General features: G+C 40.1%; 2 protein-coding genes across 2 annotated transcripts; one reads left to right on the top strand and one right to left on the bottom strand.

Annotated features, from left to right (window-relative positions):
• Nucleotides 1-9,283: 9,283 nt before the first annotated feature.
• On the top strand, nucleotides 9,284-15,723 carry SPDYA (speedy/RINGO cell cycle regulator family member A). The gene is made up of 6 exons (XM_074168572.1): nucleotides 9,284-9,512; nucleotides 10,554-10,612; nucleotides 10,871-10,956; nucleotides 12,521-12,692; nucleotides 13,845-14,142; nucleotides 15,635-15,723. Exons 1-6 carry the CDS (start codon nucleotides 9,284-9,286, stop codon nucleotides 15,721-15,723), a joined length of 933 nt encoding a protein of 310 aa, XP_074024673.1.
• Nucleotides 15,724-15,898: 175 nt separating this feature from the next.
• TRMT61B (tRNA methyltransferase 61B) lies at nucleotides 15,899-21,042 on the bottom strand. The gene is made up of 7 exons (XM_074168571.1): nucleotides 20,475-21,042; nucleotides 20,269-20,371; nucleotides 18,816-19,006; nucleotides 17,535-17,626; nucleotides 16,875-17,110; nucleotides 16,188-16,268; nucleotides 15,899-16,006 (listed from the first exon to the last, which is right to left on the bottom strand). Exons 1-7 carry the CDS (start codon nucleotides 20,991-20,993, stop codon nucleotides 15,963-15,965), a joined length of 1,266 nt encoding a protein of 421 aa, XP_074024672.1. The 5' UTR covers nucleotides 20,994-21,042; the 3' UTR covers nucleotides 15,899-15,962.
• Between the last annotated feature and the right edge of the window lie 17 nt (nucleotides 21,043-21,059).

The raw sequence follows: 21,059 nt of genomic DNA, 5'->3' as shown, positions 1-21,059 counted from the left end.
ATTGGAGTATTTGGCAATCTAGCTCTAACTGAGATTCTTCGGAGGCTGCAAACCTGATTGGTTTTGGGTGTACCCTTCTGAAGATAACCAAAGTTTCATCCCTAGAAAATAGGTCATGTACTATATCGAACAGCAAAACATAGTCTTACTAGTGTTTTCCCAAGAAAATTGATGACTTTTGAAAATTCATGATAACTTTTAACTGGTTAAGGCTGACAAATTTAGAAACAACCAGAAACAGCCTTATGCTCCGAAGTGCCAACAGTGTTTTTGGACGGCAGACATTATCTACATTATAGACTTGCTCGGGAGCTTTTTATTACTACAGTTTTATAGTGTGTGTGTGTGTGTGTGTGTGTGTGTTCAACTTTTTTTACAGACTTTACCATCTGCATAGGATGAAGCCTTGAAAGGACTGTAGGAAGAGGACAATACTTAAAAATTATCTAGAGTATCTTGTCCATGCTGTGTTTCTGAAGATTCTATGCCTTCACAAACCAATGTATGCTGCTGCTCAAAGAAGTGTAGTAAGAAGTGGTGCTTCTGCGTATTTTATTTTTCCTGCAGGTTTGAAAAACACTACATAACAGGTATGATTATCTTGATTTGAATAATGAGAACATTTGGAGTCATGGAGAGCTTAAACGTTTCAGCCATATGGAGCTGGTCAAATACAGCTCAGCTTCGGAAGCCCACAGCTTGGTTCTGGAGACCTTTGACTGAAAGTAAGAGTATCTACTAAGAGGTAAAGGGCTCTTGGTTCAGAGGTTCATAAAACTAGACAGGGTGTAGCCACAGGAGAGAAACGCTCATGCAATTAATGTATGTTCTATTTGCGTCTTTGAGGATTATAGAAACCAACCTGTCTGATATGCTCTGGCATCCTCACCTCTCTGCCAGGGCTTAGTCTTAACTCCAGTGGGTGGGGTCAGTAACGAGGCTTGTCATGCTTGTCTTTACTTACCTGAAAATACATCTCTATGGCTCTTACAGCAACAGCATTTTTAAAACATCTATCATCAGCATTCGAAGCAGCTTAAAATGTGCAGCATTAGATGTAAAAAAAATTAGTAACTCTTCACCCAGACTACTTAGTAGCAGAGAGGCAAGCATATTGATTTCATACTATGCCCAATCCCGCAGAACACTCACTGGTTGATGCTCAGAGGGCTGGAGCACCTCTGCTATAAGACAGGCTGAAAGAGTTGGGGTTGTTCAGCCTGGAGAAGAGAAGGCTCCAAGGAGACCTTTTAATGGCCTTCCAGTACCTAAAAGGGGCTTCAGGAGAGATGGGGAGGGACTCTTGATCAGGGAATGGAGTGATAGGACAAGGGGCAATAGTTTTAAACTGAATGACGGGAGTTTTAGATGAGATCTCAGGAAGAAATTCTTTCCTGTGAGGGTGGTGAGGCACTGGAACAGGTTGCCCAGAGAAGCTGTGGCTGCCCCATCCCTGGAGGTGTTCAAGGCCAGGTTGGATGGGGCTTTGAGCAACCTGGTCTAGTGGGAGGTGTCCCTGCCCATGGCAGGGGGGTTGGAACTCCATGATCTTAATGCTTCCAACCCAAACCATTCTATGATTCTCTGGTTTAGTACAGTTTGGAAAGGGCTTGGAGGAAAACATGAGATCACAAGTTGTAGTAAGAGAAGCTCCATTTACACTAAAATTGTTTCAATTCTGGTATCTAAGACACTTTTTTTTTTTTTTCACTTTTAGCCATTCCCTGTGGAAGAAGACACAGGCAGAACTTTGTCAAAACACCTGTTAAGAACTGTTTGAAAGAGTCCTAAATAGTTTTTAACATGTTTTATCGCATGGCGACATCTCTGCGCTGTAGGCAGAACCAAAGTAGATGGTTATACAGACAGATGGTGGTCCCGTCTCTCAGGATGGTGTTATCAGAAGGCACATTAAGTGCTTTTCTCACAACCTGGAGGTGTCTGCCATTAAATTTGCTTGTGTCGGACTTGTCTATATATACAGGTTGCTACAAGGCAAGCCAGAGCAACACCCTATAGATACAGGTGTACCCAGCTGTAAGCAGAAGACATTCCTCAATGTAAACAGGGTCACGGCATGCACAGGGGCGGTTTCCAGGGAGCATCTAACATGATGGAAATCCCTACCCACTCTTGCCTCACTCCAACTTGCGTGTGTAGTCATACCCCAAGCAAAGGTGAATAAATACACCCATGAGCTGAGCAGAAACATCTCATCCCACAGACACCATTTAGCATAACACGACGGACAGCAGAGAGTGGGGTTAGGAGAGCTCACAGGATGCTTTTGGGTTTGGTTGGTTGTTTTTTATTTTTTTTTTTTTCCTTGGTGAAATAAACTGCTTTTGTGTTGTAACTACTTTCCTAGTTCACGAGTTTCCCTGATTTTTTCAGTTAGCAATAGCTGTTACCAAAGTCCATCTGTTTCTCTTTGCACTTTAATTTACAGCCCTTGTACGAGTCATTTTATTGCTTCAACCTCTGAGTGAGAGAACTTTTACAACTGGTGATTACTGAACTCAGAGAAACAAGAAAGCTTTTTGACCTGCAGTGGAGTAATTATAACGCCCATTGCTTCTTGGGAGGGGCGTTCAATGTTTTAACAGACTGTGGCTACTCTAATTTAACTGTGTGGAGCCTGGGCCATTGGATGAGAGTGAAAAAAAAAAACAATTCCAGACTCTTTCCAGCTCACATTTTAACTTAATCTGTTTTAAATCTCCAAAGGGCTGTCCTTGATGTTCTGCCTTCCCACTACTGAACTTGATGCTGTTCCTTTCTTAGCAGGATGAGGGGATTGGAGCCAAAATATTTGCATACGAAAATAATTTTCCCTTCAGAAATTATAGCTACATTACTCTTGATTAATCCTTTCATGGGGTGAGTCTTCTGAATGCTATGCCATGGAAATAAGGCTCTTGACAATAGAGAAATTGTCCTGTCTTGATTACTACTTTTGTTTCATATTATAGGGGCTGTGGTCATGGACAAAGATTCGATTGTGTTCAACAGTGTAAAACCAGAGCATAAATAGATACCCTGCGCTTGACAGAGTTTGTGATCTGAATTATGTGACCAATAAACTGAGAGGTAAATCTAAACTTTGGAACTGAAAATGAGAGATGGGAAAGATTTGATGCAATTTACACATTTTGCTGAGTTTCAGAATCATAAGCCAGCCAGCCAAGAGTTTGAAGGCTTTCACCTATTTTCACCCTCTCAAATGACTATTGTTTTAAAAAGTCCTGAACTCATCTTCAGGAAAAAAAAAATAGGACATTATTTTGAAAGCAGCAATGTTTTTCTACTTTTGATTTCCCTAGATAAAAAGAAAGATATATTTCCTGCATAATAAGTTGCTTAGATCTTTCATGGTTTTGTGTACTGATGTGTGCATATGTATTACATCAGTGAGACTATACATGTGCAGGATTCGTGAGATGCGAATGGAATATTTTCAGCTAATGTGATTTTATAAAAAGGTTTTTTTGCATAAAATTGTTTAAGTTTTATTGGCTCAGCTACATTGCCATCAAGAAGATTTTTTTAAGATTTTTTTAAATAAATACTCACCAATGCAAAATAGGATCTCCAGTGGCTGTAAAAAGTTAGAATATGGTGGGTGACGTCAGAAGGTTCAAAAAAAGCACTTAAAGGAATATTGTACAGATCGTCTCTTTTCCCTTTAATGTAAAATATGCACTGAGAGTTGTGTGTTACTGCTGCTGAGAGATAAATCATTTGTCACTTGCCATTTCGGGGCATGATGGTGATGACCTAATGTAGTCTGTCTCATCTATTTATTTTGACAAAGTAATTGGAACTCTTCACATAAGATTACTTTGTTCCATTTACAACCAGCATGGAAGTGCCAATCCTTAAAAATAAATCTTAAAGTCTTCCACTGTCTGCCGCTTTGAATTAATTAAGTTCATACAGGATATATCAGTCTATTTACAGTAGAAATGAAGAGCAAGTTTAAACGCATGTCCCCAGTACTTGATGTAGATTTTCTGCTGCAGAGGACTCGGCTGTGGGGAAGTGTGCAGAAGCAGCGTGTTTAAACATGCACTGTGTTTGCTGGCAGCTTTCACATTCTTTTATCATTTGCTGTATTAGTCTAGTCAGTACCCTTCTTGTTCTCTACGTAATTTCCAAATGATTTTTTTCTTCTAGTTCCTGAATTTCTCCGTACCTGAGAATAACTACAGCTGCTCTTGGACTTAGGTATTAGAAAGCCCTGCTGTATGCTTAGAACTTCTTTTCAAGGAAACAAAGCTGAAAACAATTTTCCTGCCCATTCATCCATCAATGACAGATACTTAAGTGGCACTGGACCATTTGTAGTTCTAATCATACTGTAACATTTGTCAAAAGCAAGGATTTAGCTGTAAGGCGCCTTTCCAGTATCCTTGCCTTTCCAGTATCCTTTTTTGCTTTCTCAAGTAGCAAACAGGTGCGGCATATTGTCTGTTACGCTCAGTCCTAGCCCAGGCACCGTGATGCTGAAACGATTTGTTTCACACAACTCATCTAAATCCTCACTCTTCCCACGTTAAAAAACAGGTTTCTGGTGATAGATGTGGGTTTGGGTGGTTTATCTGTTCCTTTTTAATTTACTGAAACTTGTGTGACTTGCTATACACCCTTTATTCTGAAAGAGTTAACCGCATGTCCAGAGTTTGCTTTTTAGGTGAATACTTCAGTTTCGTTATGATTTTTAGAAATTGAGCTCTCATCCCATGTGCATTTCATCCAGAGCATATTTGACGGAGAGGCTGGGATCCCCCCAACAAGGTCATCAGTCGTCTCTGCAGGGAAGAGGGACTTTTTTTTTTCTACTTCACACTCTGCAACAAGTAGGAAAAGTCTATAATTAAGAAACAGGTATTTTAATTTGAACAATGATCTGTATTTAAAAGGACCAATAGTTCTTCGTCATGCCTTTGTATGAAAAGAACTACCAGGTGTTCTTCCTATGGTACTTTATCTTTCTTAAACAACAAAAAAAGTTTCACTGGAAAGGACATCAGAGGCCAAAGGCATTTGTTTCCCTACCTCACAAATATTAAAAAATTTTAAAAAAAAAGGATATATAGCCTAAATATCATTTATTAAGATACCAGCCCTGTGTTTTTCTTCAGTGATGCTTCTTAATCTGTCTGTAAGCAACTCAATCACTAAAATTTTTAAGTTCTTTTTTTTTTGTTTAAAGGAAGCAAACTGCTCTGCATCTGCCTTTTTGGATCTAGCTACTGGGTACCTATGTAACTATATATCTCATATAATCGAGATTTATGATTTATGGATTTATTTTTTCAAAAAATAAGATTTTGTAAGAAGCCCAGGTCTTTCAAACCCAGGTCTTAGTCATTATATATATATAAATATATAAAAAAATCAGTTCAATCTGTGATAACATATAAAGATGAAGAGTAGCTAAATCGATTTAATGTCCACCTATAGGAAGGACTAGGAATTAAGTACAGCATAAATTCAGTGTGTAATACTAGACAAATGCTGCAGCGTCTCCATTTAAATTGCTGGTGGTGAAACAGTGCCCCCTGATGTCCAACAACTACTTGGGAATCAGCTACATTCTTCCACATATTCTCAGATGAATGGTTCGACAACCTTCTGAAAACCATAATTAATAATAAGCGAAGTTGAGAACCAGTTAACTCCACTATATCGTGCAGAGGATTTAGTCAGGTAAAGTTCTGTTTCCTTATTGTCACTGTGTTCAGGCATCAACCTCTTTCCACCCTGATGGTTCTGCATGCTGTTTGCAAGTCGAATCCTTGAGACATCCCCATCTCAACAATCCTACCTCAGGCTGCGGAGACCTGCAAGGAAAAAAAGGTAAAGTTGCAGACTTTCTCACAGCTTTTTCTCACAATTTCGGTTTCCTCAGAGTCTGAGCCAAGTTTGTGCAGCTGGTGTGGTTCAGAGCAGAGCCCTGGGTACTGGGAGGTAGGGGACAATACAGTAGGGGTTAGGGAGTCACAATACCTGTTGAATAACTTGATTGTAACAGATTTTTGAAAGTAAAAAGAAAAAAAAATCTTTTAATATTTTGTTGCAGCACCACCAGCTCAAAAAAAAAAAAAACCAAAGCAAGAGGAGAACTGCAGGAAAAAAACATACAAACCCTGGAAAGCTCTGTGTGGATAAAGATTTACATTGTAAGCCCCTTTTTATTGAAAAGCCCAGGAATACAATTGTGAAGGTGTAAAGAATAAGAATGCACGCACTTCACAATTGTCATTGCAGTTTTATGTTTTGCAGTAGGGCAAAGAAATGACAGAAGCTTGTTTCCTAGCCTGAAGGGTTTAGATGGTTATGTGAAAGTTCCTGTAACTTACTGTTTCTTTGTTTTTCCACAGTTTTCAAATGAATGGTAATTAATTGAAGAGTGCTTTGAGTTGCTTAGATGAAAAGTATAATGAAAAAAATAAAGAACAATTTAATGCAGGGTAACTCAACCTGAACACATGGATACAGAGAACCTCAAAGAAACTATTGCCCAACTGATATAATCTCTGCCCTGCTGCCAAGTTTCCTGATTTCAGCATATTCCATACAGAGATGATGTTAGTTCATACATTAACTGCTTAATATGTTTTTTCTCTCTCTAGAGTATGTGATCAGAAACTTGATATAATCTTTCCCTGAATATCACAGAATCATAGAATGGTTTGAGTTGGAAGGGACCTTAAAAATCATCCAGTTCCAACCCCCCTGCCATGGGCAGGGACACCTCCCACTAGACCAGGTTGCTCAAAGCCCCATCCAACCTGGCCTTGAACACCTCCAGGGATGGGGCAGCCACAGCTTCTCTGGGCAACCTGTTCCAGTGTCTCACCACCCTCACAGGAAAGAATTTCTTCCTGAGATCTCATCTAAATCTCCCCTCTTTCACTTTAAAACCATTACCCCTCATCCTATTGCTCCACTCCCTGATAAAAGAGTCCCTCCCTATCTTTCCTGTAGGCCCCCTTTAGGTCCTGGAAGGCCATTAAAAGGTCTCCTCAGAGCCTTCTCTTCTCCAGGCTGAACACCCCCAACTCTCTCAGCCTGTCCTCATAGGAGAGGTGCTCCAGCCCTCTGATCATCTTCATGGCCCTCCTCTGGACCCGTTCCAACAGGTCCATCTTCTTTTTATCTTGGGGGCCCCAGAGCTGGACACAGTACTCCAGGTGGGATCTCAAGAGAGTAGAGCAGAGGGGCAGAATCACCTCCCTCAACTTGCTGGCCATGCTGCTTTCGATGCAGCCCAGGATGTGGTTCGCTTTCTGGGTGACGAGCGCACACTGCTGGCTCACGTTGAGCTTGTCATCAATCAACAGCCCCAAGTCTTTCTCCTCAGGGCTGTTCTCAATCCCTTCATTTCCCAGCCTGTGCTGATACCAGGGGTTCAATACCCAGGTGCAGGACCTTGCACTTGGCCTTGTTGAACCTCATGAGGTTCACAGGGGCCTGCTTCTCAAGTTTATCCAGGTCCCTCTGGATGGCATCCCGTCCCTCAGGGGTGTCAGCCACACCACTCATCTGGTGTCATCTGCAGACTTGCTGAGGGAGCACTCGATATCACTGTGTGTGTCATTGATGAAGATGTTAAACAGTACTGGTCCCAATATGGACACCTGAGGAACGCCACTTGTCTCTGGTGTCTACTTGGACATTGAGATGTTGACCACAACTCTTTGAATGCAACCTATATGCTCAGTAGCTCAGAGCACCTACATGAATGCACCTAACAAGTTATTAATAAAAGATGAGGAAGGAGTAAAAAGGTCTCTCTTCTCATTACCATAACAAATGAGACCAGTTACACTTTAACTGGCCTCAACAAGGGGAAACAAATTGGATGTATGTCCTTCCATCTTCCTAGAATCAATCTTTGGCTCTCATAACAAAAGGTAACAGTAGGATTTCACACTGAATCTTACTAGTGAAGGGAGTTTTTCAGTCTTGTTATTACATCTCAATAGACTGCCTTAGACTAATCGCATTAGTTGCTTCTGTGGAAAAGTAAGAGCAGGGTATATTGCACCTGTACTTTTAATGATCTTTCAAGCGAGGTATGCCTTTTCCTTCGTGTCCTGGATCTCCTGGGGAGATGTTTTAAGGAAATTTTTACAATGCTGTCGGGCTGAGAGGTTACAGGCAAGTTTAAGCGTAGTTTATGGCGGACGGAGGAGCAATGGCCACCATAGTTTGACGAGAGATGCCGGACGTCGGGGAGGCGCTCCCGCCCGCCTAGCAACAGCCATGCCCTTCTCTGATTGGCTGGCAGGCCCCGGGCGGGCTCCGCGGGAGCCCAGCGCCCCCAGGCGGCTGGAGGATGGGAGGGGCAGTAAGAGCGCCTCGCCACCCGATTGGCTGAGGCGGCTGCCTGGCGCGCTCCGATTGGCTGCGAGAGGCGCCATCTCGCGGTGCGCGGCAGGGGGCTGTGGTGCGAGGGAAGGGCCGTGAGGGGAGCGGGGCCGGCGGGGAGAGGGCCGGCCTCCTGGGAACCAAAGAGCGTAATCATATCCAGGCGTGGGGAGCTTTTTTGTTGTTTATGTAGCAGCTAACCAAGAACTGGAGAGCCGGGTAGGCTGCTCTGCAGCCGGCCTCCCACAGCCCTGTCTTCTGTGGAGGGATCCGCTCAGGACGTAAATGCATTTGCTTCCGTCTAAAAATACCTTTCCTCACGTTCCATTTGGTGTCTTCTAGATTTTCACAGTTACCAACACCTCAGGTTTGTTCCCTTGGTCATGCCTTTGGGGTACGTCCTATTTGAGGGATAAGTTTTTATTCCCAATGGCTGTAACAAAATGTTATAAAAATTCAGAGCTCAAGACTTGAATTTCAATGGTATTTCACTTAATTATGGTTCTGTCATGTTAATTCTATTCATGTTCTTTTAAAAATAGTCAAATTGGAGGTGAGGAAAGGAGTTTTTTTGGTAGTTCTACGAGGGCTATGGGGATCTGGCAAATGACAACTTTTTCTGGGAAGGATTTTTTTTTCCATTTTTTAAAAATTTGAATAGAAAAAGACTAAAGGCTCCTTCCACTGAAAAAAAAGCTTTATCAAATTAGAACTACATTAAGGAAATCTACATAATTAGTTGAGGGCCCAAGACTTAGTACTGATACATTTAATTTTTGTATCACCTGACGTACAAGCTCTACTGAAATGTTTCATTTGAACAAAAGAGAGAACTATTGCTCAAACTGACTATTTTTGTAGTTAATATCTTCTTCTTTTTCAACAGGAACCTTTACTTACCAAAATGAGACACAATCTGGTGTGTCAGACACCTCCCACTGTCACTGTTCATGTAAAATCAAGTGCATCCAGATCACATCAGCAAAAAAACCTTATTAGACTAAAGCGGCCTACTTTTAAAGACCATGAAGAAAATTGGGAAAAAAAGGTTCCTAGTCATAAATATAAATGTCCAAAGGGACCATGTCTAGTTATTCAGCGTCAGGAAATGACAGCTTTCTTTAAATTATTTGGTAGGTCAATAATGACAGATATCAATGTATTGAGTGAACAGTAGAAAACTATTAAGCAAGTATGTTTTCTAAATTCAATAATTTTGGGAGTGCTTTTTACACTAATGGCCATGTCTTTGTCTAAACTTATTTTGTTGTTATATTTTACTGTATAAATATTTAATGCTTAAGTTAAAAATACAAGAAGGGGTACCAAACTGATTAAAAGTATCTTTTTAAATTACAAATGAAACCCAGGTGGTACAATACTTCCTTTTATGATTGCTTCCTTTTCCTTTCTATTTCCTCTTCTGTTTCAACAAATACATGTGAAACAATGTACGCCTTGTTTTACACAAGGCTTAAAAAAGGCTGGACTCCCAGTTTTACAAACATGTTATTTATTGTGGGAATAATCATTTGGGAGGGGAATTGGAATGGGAATTAAATCTGAGGAGCTGTAGCATCTCTTTTGCATTTGTGTCTCTTCATACAGAGTTTTGTACTTAATTTAATTTAGTGACGAGATTAACAGTAGAAGATTACACGTGGTTTTTATTTGAACCTTGAACACAGGAGTGAATCAGAGGGTGTTTGCAGTAATCCTGTTATAGTACATGTACACAAACAGGAATGCACTGACTGCAAATAATTAAGCCAGTATTGCCTTATAAAGGCTATTATCAGGTAATCAGGGTGCAGAGATCTCAATGATGAATGGTTCATTAGAAATAACGGTATTCTATTAGATGGAACCGCTTAATGCAGGAAGAAATTACATAAATAGAAAAAAATACTGATGATTTTTCAACTTCACTTACTACTACTGAGAATGAATGAAATGCAGTCACTAGATTTTCCACCTTGCCTTTCTGGTGGTTTGTCTCCTTTTGTTGCTTAAGTCTTTTCATACCTAAACTCTTTTTCCCCTCAATTTCTCTGTTCTCTAGCTTCTTTGCTGTTATTCAGCTTGGTAAAAGGACCATCTGTTATTTATTTACAAATGCTTTCTAACAAAAACAATTTTGGTGTTTGAAATGCTACAGCTTGCTTTTGTTGCAGATGATGATCTTATCCAAGACTTCCTTTGGATGGATTGTTGCTGTAAAATTGCAGACAAGGTGAGTGCATTTCCTTCTTAGTTAACAGAACAGATACAGAGTGAAAAATCTGCTCGTAGTCACTCGGTACTGTAATGCAAATACAAACTGTCATTTTATTCTAATGTGTTCGTATGGAAGCTTCAAAAAATTCAATTTGTGTTTTTTTCACTGATAGAAATGATCGAAATATCTTGGTGCAAGATGAATATGTGAAGCATTTTAGGAAATTATATACTGAAATAATATATTGATACTTCATTTTACATTTTAAAACAGTATCTCTTGGCAATGACTTTCGTTTATTTCAAGAGGGCTAACTTCACAATAAATGAACATACCAGAATCAATTTCTTTGTCGCTCTGTAAGTACTTTTAAATTATCTGGGTTTATTAGCATAAACTTTGCATTATTTTATTCCTTTGTTTATGCCACTTGATAACTAAGATATATGATGAGACTTCTTTAATGAGTTTGTTGTTGTTTGGATCCTATATGAAGTATAGAAACATAATCAACATACTATATATAAATAGTGCAATTCAGCATTCTTCCTGTTATGACCACCTGTGTGAGACAAGCTTGAGCAGCAGCGAGGGGACATTTGCCTTGATGTGGCGTTCTGCCCACTAAAATCTAAATCTGCGAACTTTTTTAAGCATTACAAGAAATGCATGCAGGACAATACATGGCAACATACAGGTTGCTCACATTTCCTATTATAAGACCCCGGGTTATATTTTTGCCAGCCTGTAAGTCATTTGTACTGAAATGTTTCATCATTTCAGTACCTCGGGATACGCACCCCGGGAGTAACTTTTATTAAAGTCTCTGTCACCATGTTTTGAGTCAACTGTAAAAATGTTGCTAGAGAGTTTCTGAGAACTGTTTTGAACAGTTGTAAAATTTCTATACTTTGAAGCGGAGGTGCAGTCAGGAATCTGTCTTTACCAAGTCGATATAATCTCTCTATATTTGGCTGTACCTACAGAATGATTCAGCATTTTCTTTCACAGTGTTATGGTGTTCAGCTCATCTTTCTCTCTAACAGCACTTCTCAGCTGCTCTGATTTGCACACTAGTACAGGGAGAAAGATGGCTGTTTATTCCCCTGTAAATGATATTCTCATCTGACTCCATGCTGAAGGGAGAAAAGCCAGGCCAGAAAAGCAAGAGGATTAGAAAGGGACAAAGGGGCTGGTGAGACTGGGACTAGAGGGAATATTGGGGTTAGGAGAAAGTGAGAAAATTGGGGAGGAGACTGAAAGTCATAATTTGTTCAGGTATGATTTACAGGAGATTAGTATCAGGTGGATACAGAGGAAATAAGTATTTTCCTGTTGTCTAAGAAGACGACCCAGAACCAAAAGTAGCTCATAGTGAAGGGAGGGAGAAATACGGACATAAAAAAATAAAAAAAAATTTAAGGTTTTCATTTATACATGAAAGTAGACCTGTATTTAGTTGTTTGCTGCTAATTTAATGCCAGCAATGCAATTTTCCAAGAGTAGTTAAAATCCATGAAGTAGAAAATGTAAAATGTTCGTAAGACTTCATAAGATAGTTCTAAGCTTTATTTAGAGAATCAGACAAAACCTGCTCATTTTAGTGCAAGGATATCTCGCCAGTTTGGAAAAAGCTGTCAGGATATGTTAGTTCTTGCATATCTACTAATTTAGGAGACTCTAGGGTAAAGCAATTTTTATCATAGCTTAAGTTAAGTTTTTATTTACCCAAAGGATGCATACAGATCTTTCTGATTAAGAAACTACTGTACTTGAGAGAGAAGGCTGTATGTTGTTAGCAGTTTTTCTCACAATACTAGGAAAAAGAACTATTTCAATATTATGTCTTTAATGTTAAAAATCATACTAATATAGTGATTTAAGACTGAACATTTACAGATACAAGTATATGTATATTTGAAGGTACCTGGCAAATACAGTTGAAGAAGACGATGAAGAATCAAAGTATGACATTTTCCCATGGGCTTTGGGAAAAGCCTGGAGAAAGCTCTTCCCTGATTTCTTAAAGTTAAAAGATCAACTGTGGAGTAGAATTGACTACAGGGCTATTGTAAGCAGACGCTGCTGTGAAGAGGTAGGGGAGGGTTTTAATATTGTAGATGATGAAACTACAGCAATTAATACGAGCTAACAATCAAGCTCTATGCAAATTACCTCTTCCCTAAAGTGCGTAGACAAGCCATGGGAGAGAAAAGATGCAGCTAAAATATAATAGTCCATTTATCCTCCATGATTATTTTTTTCTGCATTTAAAATACGTTTTTTGAAACCATGCTTTTAAGGTAAACTAGAATAGCTAGGATATTTTACATTGCACTGTTGTTAAAAGTGAAGTTTTTATTGACTAGAATCTTTCTGCTTTATGCAAATATTTTTATTTAAAATTTACCATCAGTTGTTTCACTTCACTTCAGAAATAATCTTGTGCGTGTGTGTGTTTGCTTTACAAATTACAAGTTTGTATGCAAGTAAAACCTTCAAATAAAAATCCCAGCACTTCAGGTGAAATTTTAACCTCTTCAAAATTAATAATATAATTTCAATAGGCTTTTTAAGGTAAGGGTTTTTCACTGCATTTAAAAAAACTCAGAAGGACACACTTGTAACATTCTGTACTATTAATGCAGTGTTACAACCTACAGTTTTTTCAAACATATTAGGAGGGGAATAAGACATTCCTCACTTTTCAGATGGAAGGTATCTGTCTGGAAAAGCCCTGTCATGTTCTAAGAACACAATGTTTACTACTGCTGGTGGAAAAGAAAATCTCTTTTACTCTAGAACCCCATCTCTGGGGATGGGATTAGATGCTTATGGGAAAAGTACAAGGAACAAGGGAACTCTGGAATGCTTTTCCCAGCTTCCAACGGTCATCAGTTCAGTGACATTGTGAACCAGAAGATCTGACTAATTTATGCTTAGTCGTTAGTAAAAGACACCATCTTCAGTCCAACAAACAAAGCACAAGCTGGTGTTTGTGATGATTCACATGAATATATACAAGGGTGTAAACTGATGTGTTTCCACGTTTCATTCAGAACTGGTTCACTTACTTGTGCCTAAGGTAGCAAACTCCCTAGAGAGACAGCAGCAGACAGATAACAGATGATACTCATTTCAGCTACGCAGTGTTAATTCTCTGCCATACGTTAATTGGATCCCTTGTTTTCAGCTGTATGTTTTCCTGTTGCTTTTATGGTTTCTGACGTAACGGCTGTTCTGGTAGGTGATGGCTATTGCTCCAACACATTACGCGTGGCAGCGAGAACGTTCTGTGCACCACAGTGGAGCTGTGAGAAACTACAACAATAATGAAGTACAGGTGCCCCGAGGGCCTAGTGCTACTCCTACAGACTGCTTGCTTTGTGGTAAGAAAGGAAGATTTGTACGACTGGGATTATCATCATCTTCTTCCTCATCTACTGGCGCTTTGGAGATGATGGAATTACATTCATCCCAGAATTTGAAGGACACCTTCCCAACTGAAAAAATGCTTGTTGACTCTCCTTTTAATTGTGCCCAAGGTATGGTTTAGTATTGCAAATAATTTTAAATTAGTTTAGGCAACTGAGGCCGTATTTGCCCTTCAGGCTACTCTAGGGACAACTGTGTCTTCTTGCTATGACAAGAGGCGGTCTCTCTGTGAGCCGACGTCCCTATTACAAATGCAGTTACCTTGGCAGAGCTGTGCTTTTACTGCCACGGTTTCATTTTTGTTTTCACATCTTGTCTCTTGACTTCCTGTAAGTACCAACTACTTTATGTTCCGAGTCTCTTCAAATTACCGTCATCTACTGCGGTAGATTTTGGGATGCGTTCCAGGCTATTTAGGCGTTTATTACTATTCTTGCATTATAACTTCAATGGAGAATCCTATTTTTAACACTTAAGATTGGCTAGAAGAAACAGTAAAATTACTGGTGTGCGTCATGTGAATTAAAAGAATGTGTTACATGAATTAAATTGCTCTTGTTAAGAGTGCCATTTTTAGGAAGGGTGGGCTGCTCTGTTGCCATCATCAGTTTGGACACACGTTAAATCACAATTCACATTTTCCTTTAAGTCTATGTCAATTGTTGACAGAGTTTAAACAATTTCTTTTGAAGACTGGGGTACAAGTAGAAAACAATACAAGAGTTTATTGTGAAAATTGTTTTATGTAATTTCTTTCTGTTAATCTACTCAAAATGGTTCTAAGCCTTTGTATGAAAAGCCTCCATGACATACAGCAGTTATGGGGCAAAAGCTTATTGTTTAATTATTAAGAGGGGAACACATGTGAGATGTAAACTTCCTGGGGGAGCTGTAAAAGGCCTCAGTTCTGCAAAGATACTTTCATGTGCTTGGTCACTGCAAAGTTCGTAGTGTACTTACTTAATACAGGGTTACAGTTATTTATAGCTCTATTTTTTACTTGCTTACATTCTCACTAATATCCAAATTTTCACTATTATAGTAAGAGTGTGCTTTTGACAGCTTCGGTACAACTGTGATTCTCAAGGGATCCCTCAGCTTGGACAAATTTGGCATTCGAATCTTCCTTGAGATACAGAACAAGCCAGGTGTCTACAACACATCATTTAATAAATATAATGTGCTAAACCACCTCATGTAAATGTGAAGACTTACATGAGACCCTAAAAAACTTAATTTTAAATCTATTTTAACCTCAGAGATCTTGCTTTTCATATCTGACAGAGGTCACAAAAAAGTTGTTTATTTTGACTGTTTGAGAATGCTTTATATAAGGTTCCCAAATAATTGGGCAACTTTCAGCATGGGTGGTGGAAGTGAAGCAAAGCAATACCTGTTAATAACTGGCCTTTTTCTTGAAATAAGCACAGCTTGATCAAGCGAACAAATTCAGTGAATTTCAGTTTCTCTTACAATTGTGCTTGAGGAACATTGTTCTCAAAGAAACTGGTAGCCACCAACTGGCTGCTTCACTTGCATTTCAAAGGGCAGACTTTGATCGATTATTTTCTTAATACATTTTTCTCTCCTTATTTCTGGTAGACTGCCGGAGGCTGTCCGGCAAAAGGAGACGAGGCAGCACCTTGAACCAAGACAAATCCATGGATTGGTTTGCAAGCAATGAAGAATGAAATACGCTCAACGAGGCAGAAACAGATAACATGCTCCACCATTGCATTATAACACCATACCTGATGAGCCTGGTAAAACTTTCCCCTTAAATAGTAGGTGGGATTTCAAACTTTATACCTAGAAGTCAAAGCAGTCATTAGTTAAAAGTTACACAACTTGAAAAACGTAGCAGCTACTTTGTAACATTTTATTGGATTGTGATACCATCAATAAATTAGCAGCTAACATCTCAGCAGCATCACAAAAGCAGCGGTCGATACTTCCTCAGCTTGGCAAGGAATGCTAATTAAAGAACAAAAGAAGTTACTACTTCAGTATTTCAATATACAATGATTATTTTATTATAACTTTTGTGATTTGATGATATAGTAACATGTCAAATGCTAGTACAAAAAATAATCTTTTTGAAAATAAAAATATTACTAAACATTTAAGATAAAAAAACATTTTCCAAGTGTCTCACCTGAATGAGCTTCCTGCCAATATGATGGTCTAGCAACATAAGGCACAGAGCAGTACGTTTCAGCTTCGTCAGAAAGTGATTCTGTGAGAAGTAAGTTTCTTTAATTCTTTCCAACAAGATTAAAACACACACACAGACTAGTTGCCAACAAACATGGATTATTTTTCCTTGAAATAGTTTCATTTCCTTTTTACTTCTGTTAAAGTGCTTTGTTGTCACCTATCGGTACATTCAGATGTCTTTGCTCTACTATGGATTTGGCAAATCTATACTAGTATGAAGCATCTTTTTGGGATTTGCCAGAACAGCAGGATTACAAAACAGAGCACACTGGTAACGTTTCTTATGTGAAATCCTTAAGCCCATCAACGTCCTCTAAAGCAACAATAGGATGAGTACAGAGGACTCAATTTTATTAAAAAAAAAAAATTTGAAGTAGTAGAAGGGCAGTCATGCTTTATTTGCAGATTGCAATTTATTTTCTATTTAGATATTTAAATAACTGCTAACGTATCCTTTTTCAAACCTGACAAGCCCTAGGCTGCCCAGAAGCTTGACTATTCTTCACAACAATCTCAGCTGACCTAAGAAAAAAGTACTGCTTCTTCCTACAAACTTTGCCGTCATTATATCCTTGGAGTATCAAATTGCAGTAACAGGATCTCTCATCAGCAATAACGTTCTTACCATTGTATTCACTTTCTTTAAGAACTACTTGATCCTGAATGTGGATTTCTTCGTATTCCTTTTGAGGTGGTTCTTGAATATTTTCTTGAGTTTCCACTATTTGGCTCGATTTGCAATTCTTGAGTTTGGCAGGGAGTACCAACCAATTTCTGTGAGTTACCTCAATGATCCTTTCACACAAAAAAGGGAGCTTCCAGGTCCTTATTCTGTCTAAAAGGTCAATAACCTGTGTGATGCTTTTGAAGAAATACAAAGGATAAAGTAGTATTTTGAAAACTCAAATCATACACCGTTAAGCCTCAATTCTACTGCCTTTGTCACGTTCTTTAACCTTTGAAGTTACATGAGTCCTTCAACTTTAGGTTAAAGGCGCTAGCAACCTGACTAGTGAATTGGAAAACAGTGCAGTTATTCTGAGGATGTCATTACGTGCAAACTTCCACTGACCATAATAAGACTGTTCCCAAAGTAAAGGCCAAAGGATTTGGCCAAATGTAATATACACGGAGTGCAACTCCCTAAAAAAAAGGGAGGCAGGGAGAATTTTGTTAAAACATTTCAAATATACATGCAGCATTAATGAAAACATTGGGTTGGTTTTATAACCAAATGTCAGGTGATGCCTGAATAAATGCACGAGTGCCAGAAGTAAATACTTACTTTGCTAAATACACAGCGCACACACCACCCTGTTTCAGACTTGGGTGTACGATGGGCAGAGCAGACTGAGGGTTAAGCATATCCAGAACTACCTGCAAGTGAAAGATACATGTGTTTTACCAGTAAATATTAATATATCTATCATTTTTTTCTGTAACAACACTTGAAAAAACAATGTTTATCTACAGAAAGCAAATGCGTACAACAGCAGTGTGCAATCACAAACCAGTTTGATTATTGCCTCTCAAAACCTTAGAGAAACCTGAGGGCCACATGTTTACAAAACAGTGTCCTTGCTACTTCCAAATGAATTTCTATTAAAAAAGCAAGTAGCATTTCATCAACACAGGAGTCCTGTGTTACCATTAAACCTCCTACTAATTAAATTCTATAGTGCTGACATCAATAAAAGCTTTCAGAAGACTGCATTTACTAACACCTTTGGGCATCCAGTTTACAAATGCAAAAAAACCCCCATAAACATTTAAGGGCATTTTTATGACGAAAGGATCACATGACAGTCTCAATGTCTAACCTGCTGTTTGTTTCAAGATTTACAAAACTTCTGTCCTTGGCAATTAATCCATCTTCTGCTAAAAAACTAGTCAGACTGTAAAATAATGGGATATGCAATATGTGACCCTTCCTGTAGATTGTTAAAGTTTTAAAAAAGGTGATATTTTTATGCTACATGTTTTATTTCTTTGCTCAAACCATTTAACACAATTGCCGTTTGTTTAAAGCATTAATGGAAGTAGTTTGTCTGCTTTATGGGGAAGAGTGGTTAACATCCAGCTGCATTCCCCTACACACGTCTCTTTACGAAACCTGGATATAAAAAGCGGAACAGAACAAGCAAGAGCGTTCCTTGCTCTAACTTGGGCCTTAGTTACGTTGTGCTTTCTATATAGCTGATAGCAAAGTGTTTACATATTAAGCTTATGTATTTTTCTTAAATTTAATGTTTGAAATACTTTCTTGTATTATCTGATTAAGGCATGTAAGTTTGTCTTTGCTTACAAGACAGCAGTGATTAATTGTAGTATTTCTGTACTAAAGCCGTATCGCTCTTCCATCTGGGAACCTGCAACTGAAACCTTGACAGTATTTGTAATATGACAAAAAAAAAATAATCACAATGTTTCTTTCATTGATGAAGATCGGATTGTGTTTTCTCCCTGTTAAACTAGCTATGGGAATCCTGTTGTGAGTGTGAGCACTAGAAGTTTTAATTTATGCAGAAAAGATAGATGTCAAATGGCAGGGACTTTTTGGACTTACTGCGTCAAGTGCTATAGATTTCATATCTGCAGCAGCTGTTGAAATGTCTTTAAGAATGAAATCCACGTTATCTGGCCACTCTTCTGTATGTCCTATTTCCCATGCAGCACGCCAGTGCCTGTAATTCTTCTTAGCTAAATTATGATGATCGTCTCTGATTTCATAACTTATAACACGTCCTTTGGGCCCAACTGAAAACAAAGAAAAGGTGCTAGACTTACTAAGAATTTAGAAAAAAGCAGCATAGTAAATAACAAATGTACACCTTTAAATCTCAACTTTACTGTAGGAAAAAATCACAAACAATCATTACAATTTATTTTTTCTTTATATTTAAAACAAATATATGCAGATAAAGTGCTGGGTTCGTTCTTCTACAGACTGAAATCCATCAATCCACAGATGAAATAAAGCACAATTAGAGCAGTACAAACTGTTCCTAAGGTATCCGCCCGAAGTAACTCCTGCCACAAAAGACAACTTGAGCATCCACGACCTTATCCATCTACGATTCTTCTGCTACAGCCACAGTGGTACCAGCCGAGAAAGCTGCAACATTGCTCACTGCTCACAGATGCTGCAAAGCTGACAGACGGTGACTGCTTCTGGTGCCCATAGGATTTGAGACCGCTGGTTTTAAATTTTTTTGACAATCCTCATTTTTACAAAGGTTTGCTGTTTTCCACACATAGTTCTTTAAACCCCTATCACTTCTTAGGGTTGGGGAAAGGCAAAGAAAGGCCCCACACCTGCTCACTGATCTCAGCCCCTCAGATGAGCTTGCAAGTGTACCCTTTGATTTACACAGGCTTGTGTTGTTCTCCTGTTATTGTTTGTAACTGTAATAAATTACTCTATTACTTGTTTTAAGTATAAATTTACTATCCTGAAATTTACCATGTGAGTCCAATACACGATGTCCTTCACGGAAGATATCCAGGCACAGACAGCACATTGCTGCATTCTGTCCTTGTATTACTCCTGATTTCTCAAACCTATCACACCATTAGCTTCTCCTTGCTGCTTTTTAACAGGCAAAGACAGCTTTCAGCAATCAGCAGCTCAGCGAGTGAGGTTCCGTGACTTCTGAAGCCATTTTATAGATTAGAGTAACCAATGGTCCTTGCCTCACCTATGGGTTCCCGCTGTGAATCCATTCAGAAAACTGAACAAAACGAGGGATGGGTTTCTCAGCAGCCTCTCCCTGATCTCCCCAGGAGTAACTTGTACCCATTACCCCTTGTCTTTTCCAAGTCACATCCCTTGGAAAAAGGGAAACTCTATCTTCTTTGTAGCCACCCTTTAAACGCTGGAACATGGTGATAAGGTCTCCCCTAAGCCTTCTTTTATCAAGGCTGAAGAAATCCAGTTCTCTCAGCCTTTCCTGGTATGGCAGGCTTCCCAATCCCGGGAAGAACTGCACTGCTTCTGTTTTCTAAAATCAGGTGCTCACCTGCTCTTGACAGAAACAAGCTCATAGCACCAGAGCCGCTGCCAGTTTCCAAAACGGTGTCTCCCGGGTGGATATCCATCATCATTAACAGAGCACTTATATCCTGCGGGTGAGAAAAACACCGCACATTAATACGCTTGGAAACTAAGGGCAACATTTGGCCGGTGACTTCCCAGTCGCCAGCCATCCCAGCAAACAGCCGGTACCTTGGGGTAGGCGATGGTGGGTCCCCGCGGCATCAGTAGCACGTACTCCTCCAGAGAGGGCCGCCTCAGCAGCAACCGCGCTCCGGCCGAGGTGCGCAGCACCTGCCCGGGCAGCTGCCCGATGATGTCGCGGTGAGGCAGGATGCCGCCGGGGCTGGCCAACACCGAACCCGCCGCCAGCCGACACAACAGCTTCAGCGTCGTGTTGTGCTTCCTCCGCACCTCCGCCAGCGCCAGCTCCCCGGCGCGGAAAGCGCCGGGACGCTCTCCTACCGCCTCAGGAGGCGCCTGAGGGGCGGCCTCCTCCTTCTCCTTCTCCTCCACAGGGGGAGCCTGAGGGGCCGCCGCGCACCACCCCACCGCCGCCGCTTCCTCCGGCGGCAGCAGCCGCCTCACCCGCTCCAGCGGCGACAGCGACGTCTCCCACGCCCGTCTCCGAGGCCTCCCGCCGGCGGCCGCCCCATCGCCGGAGGAGAGGCCGGAGGAGGCGGCCCGCCGCAACGCGTTCCAGACCCGCATGTGAACGATAGGCGGGAAGGGACGTTTAACGGCCGCCCCCGCGCGCCTGCGCCGCGCGCCCCGATG

This window comes from Numenius arquata, chromosome 2 (genome assembly GCF_964106895.1).
Source record: "Numenius arquata chromosome 2, bNumArq3.hap1.1, whole genome shotgun sequence".
In the NCBI taxonomy this organism is placed as follows: Eukaryota; Metazoa; Chordata; class Aves; order Charadriiformes; family Scolopacidae; genus Numenius; species Numenius arquata.
Note: the sequence above shows the minus strand (reverse complement) of the source record. Positions and strands in the feature narration are given on the sequence as shown.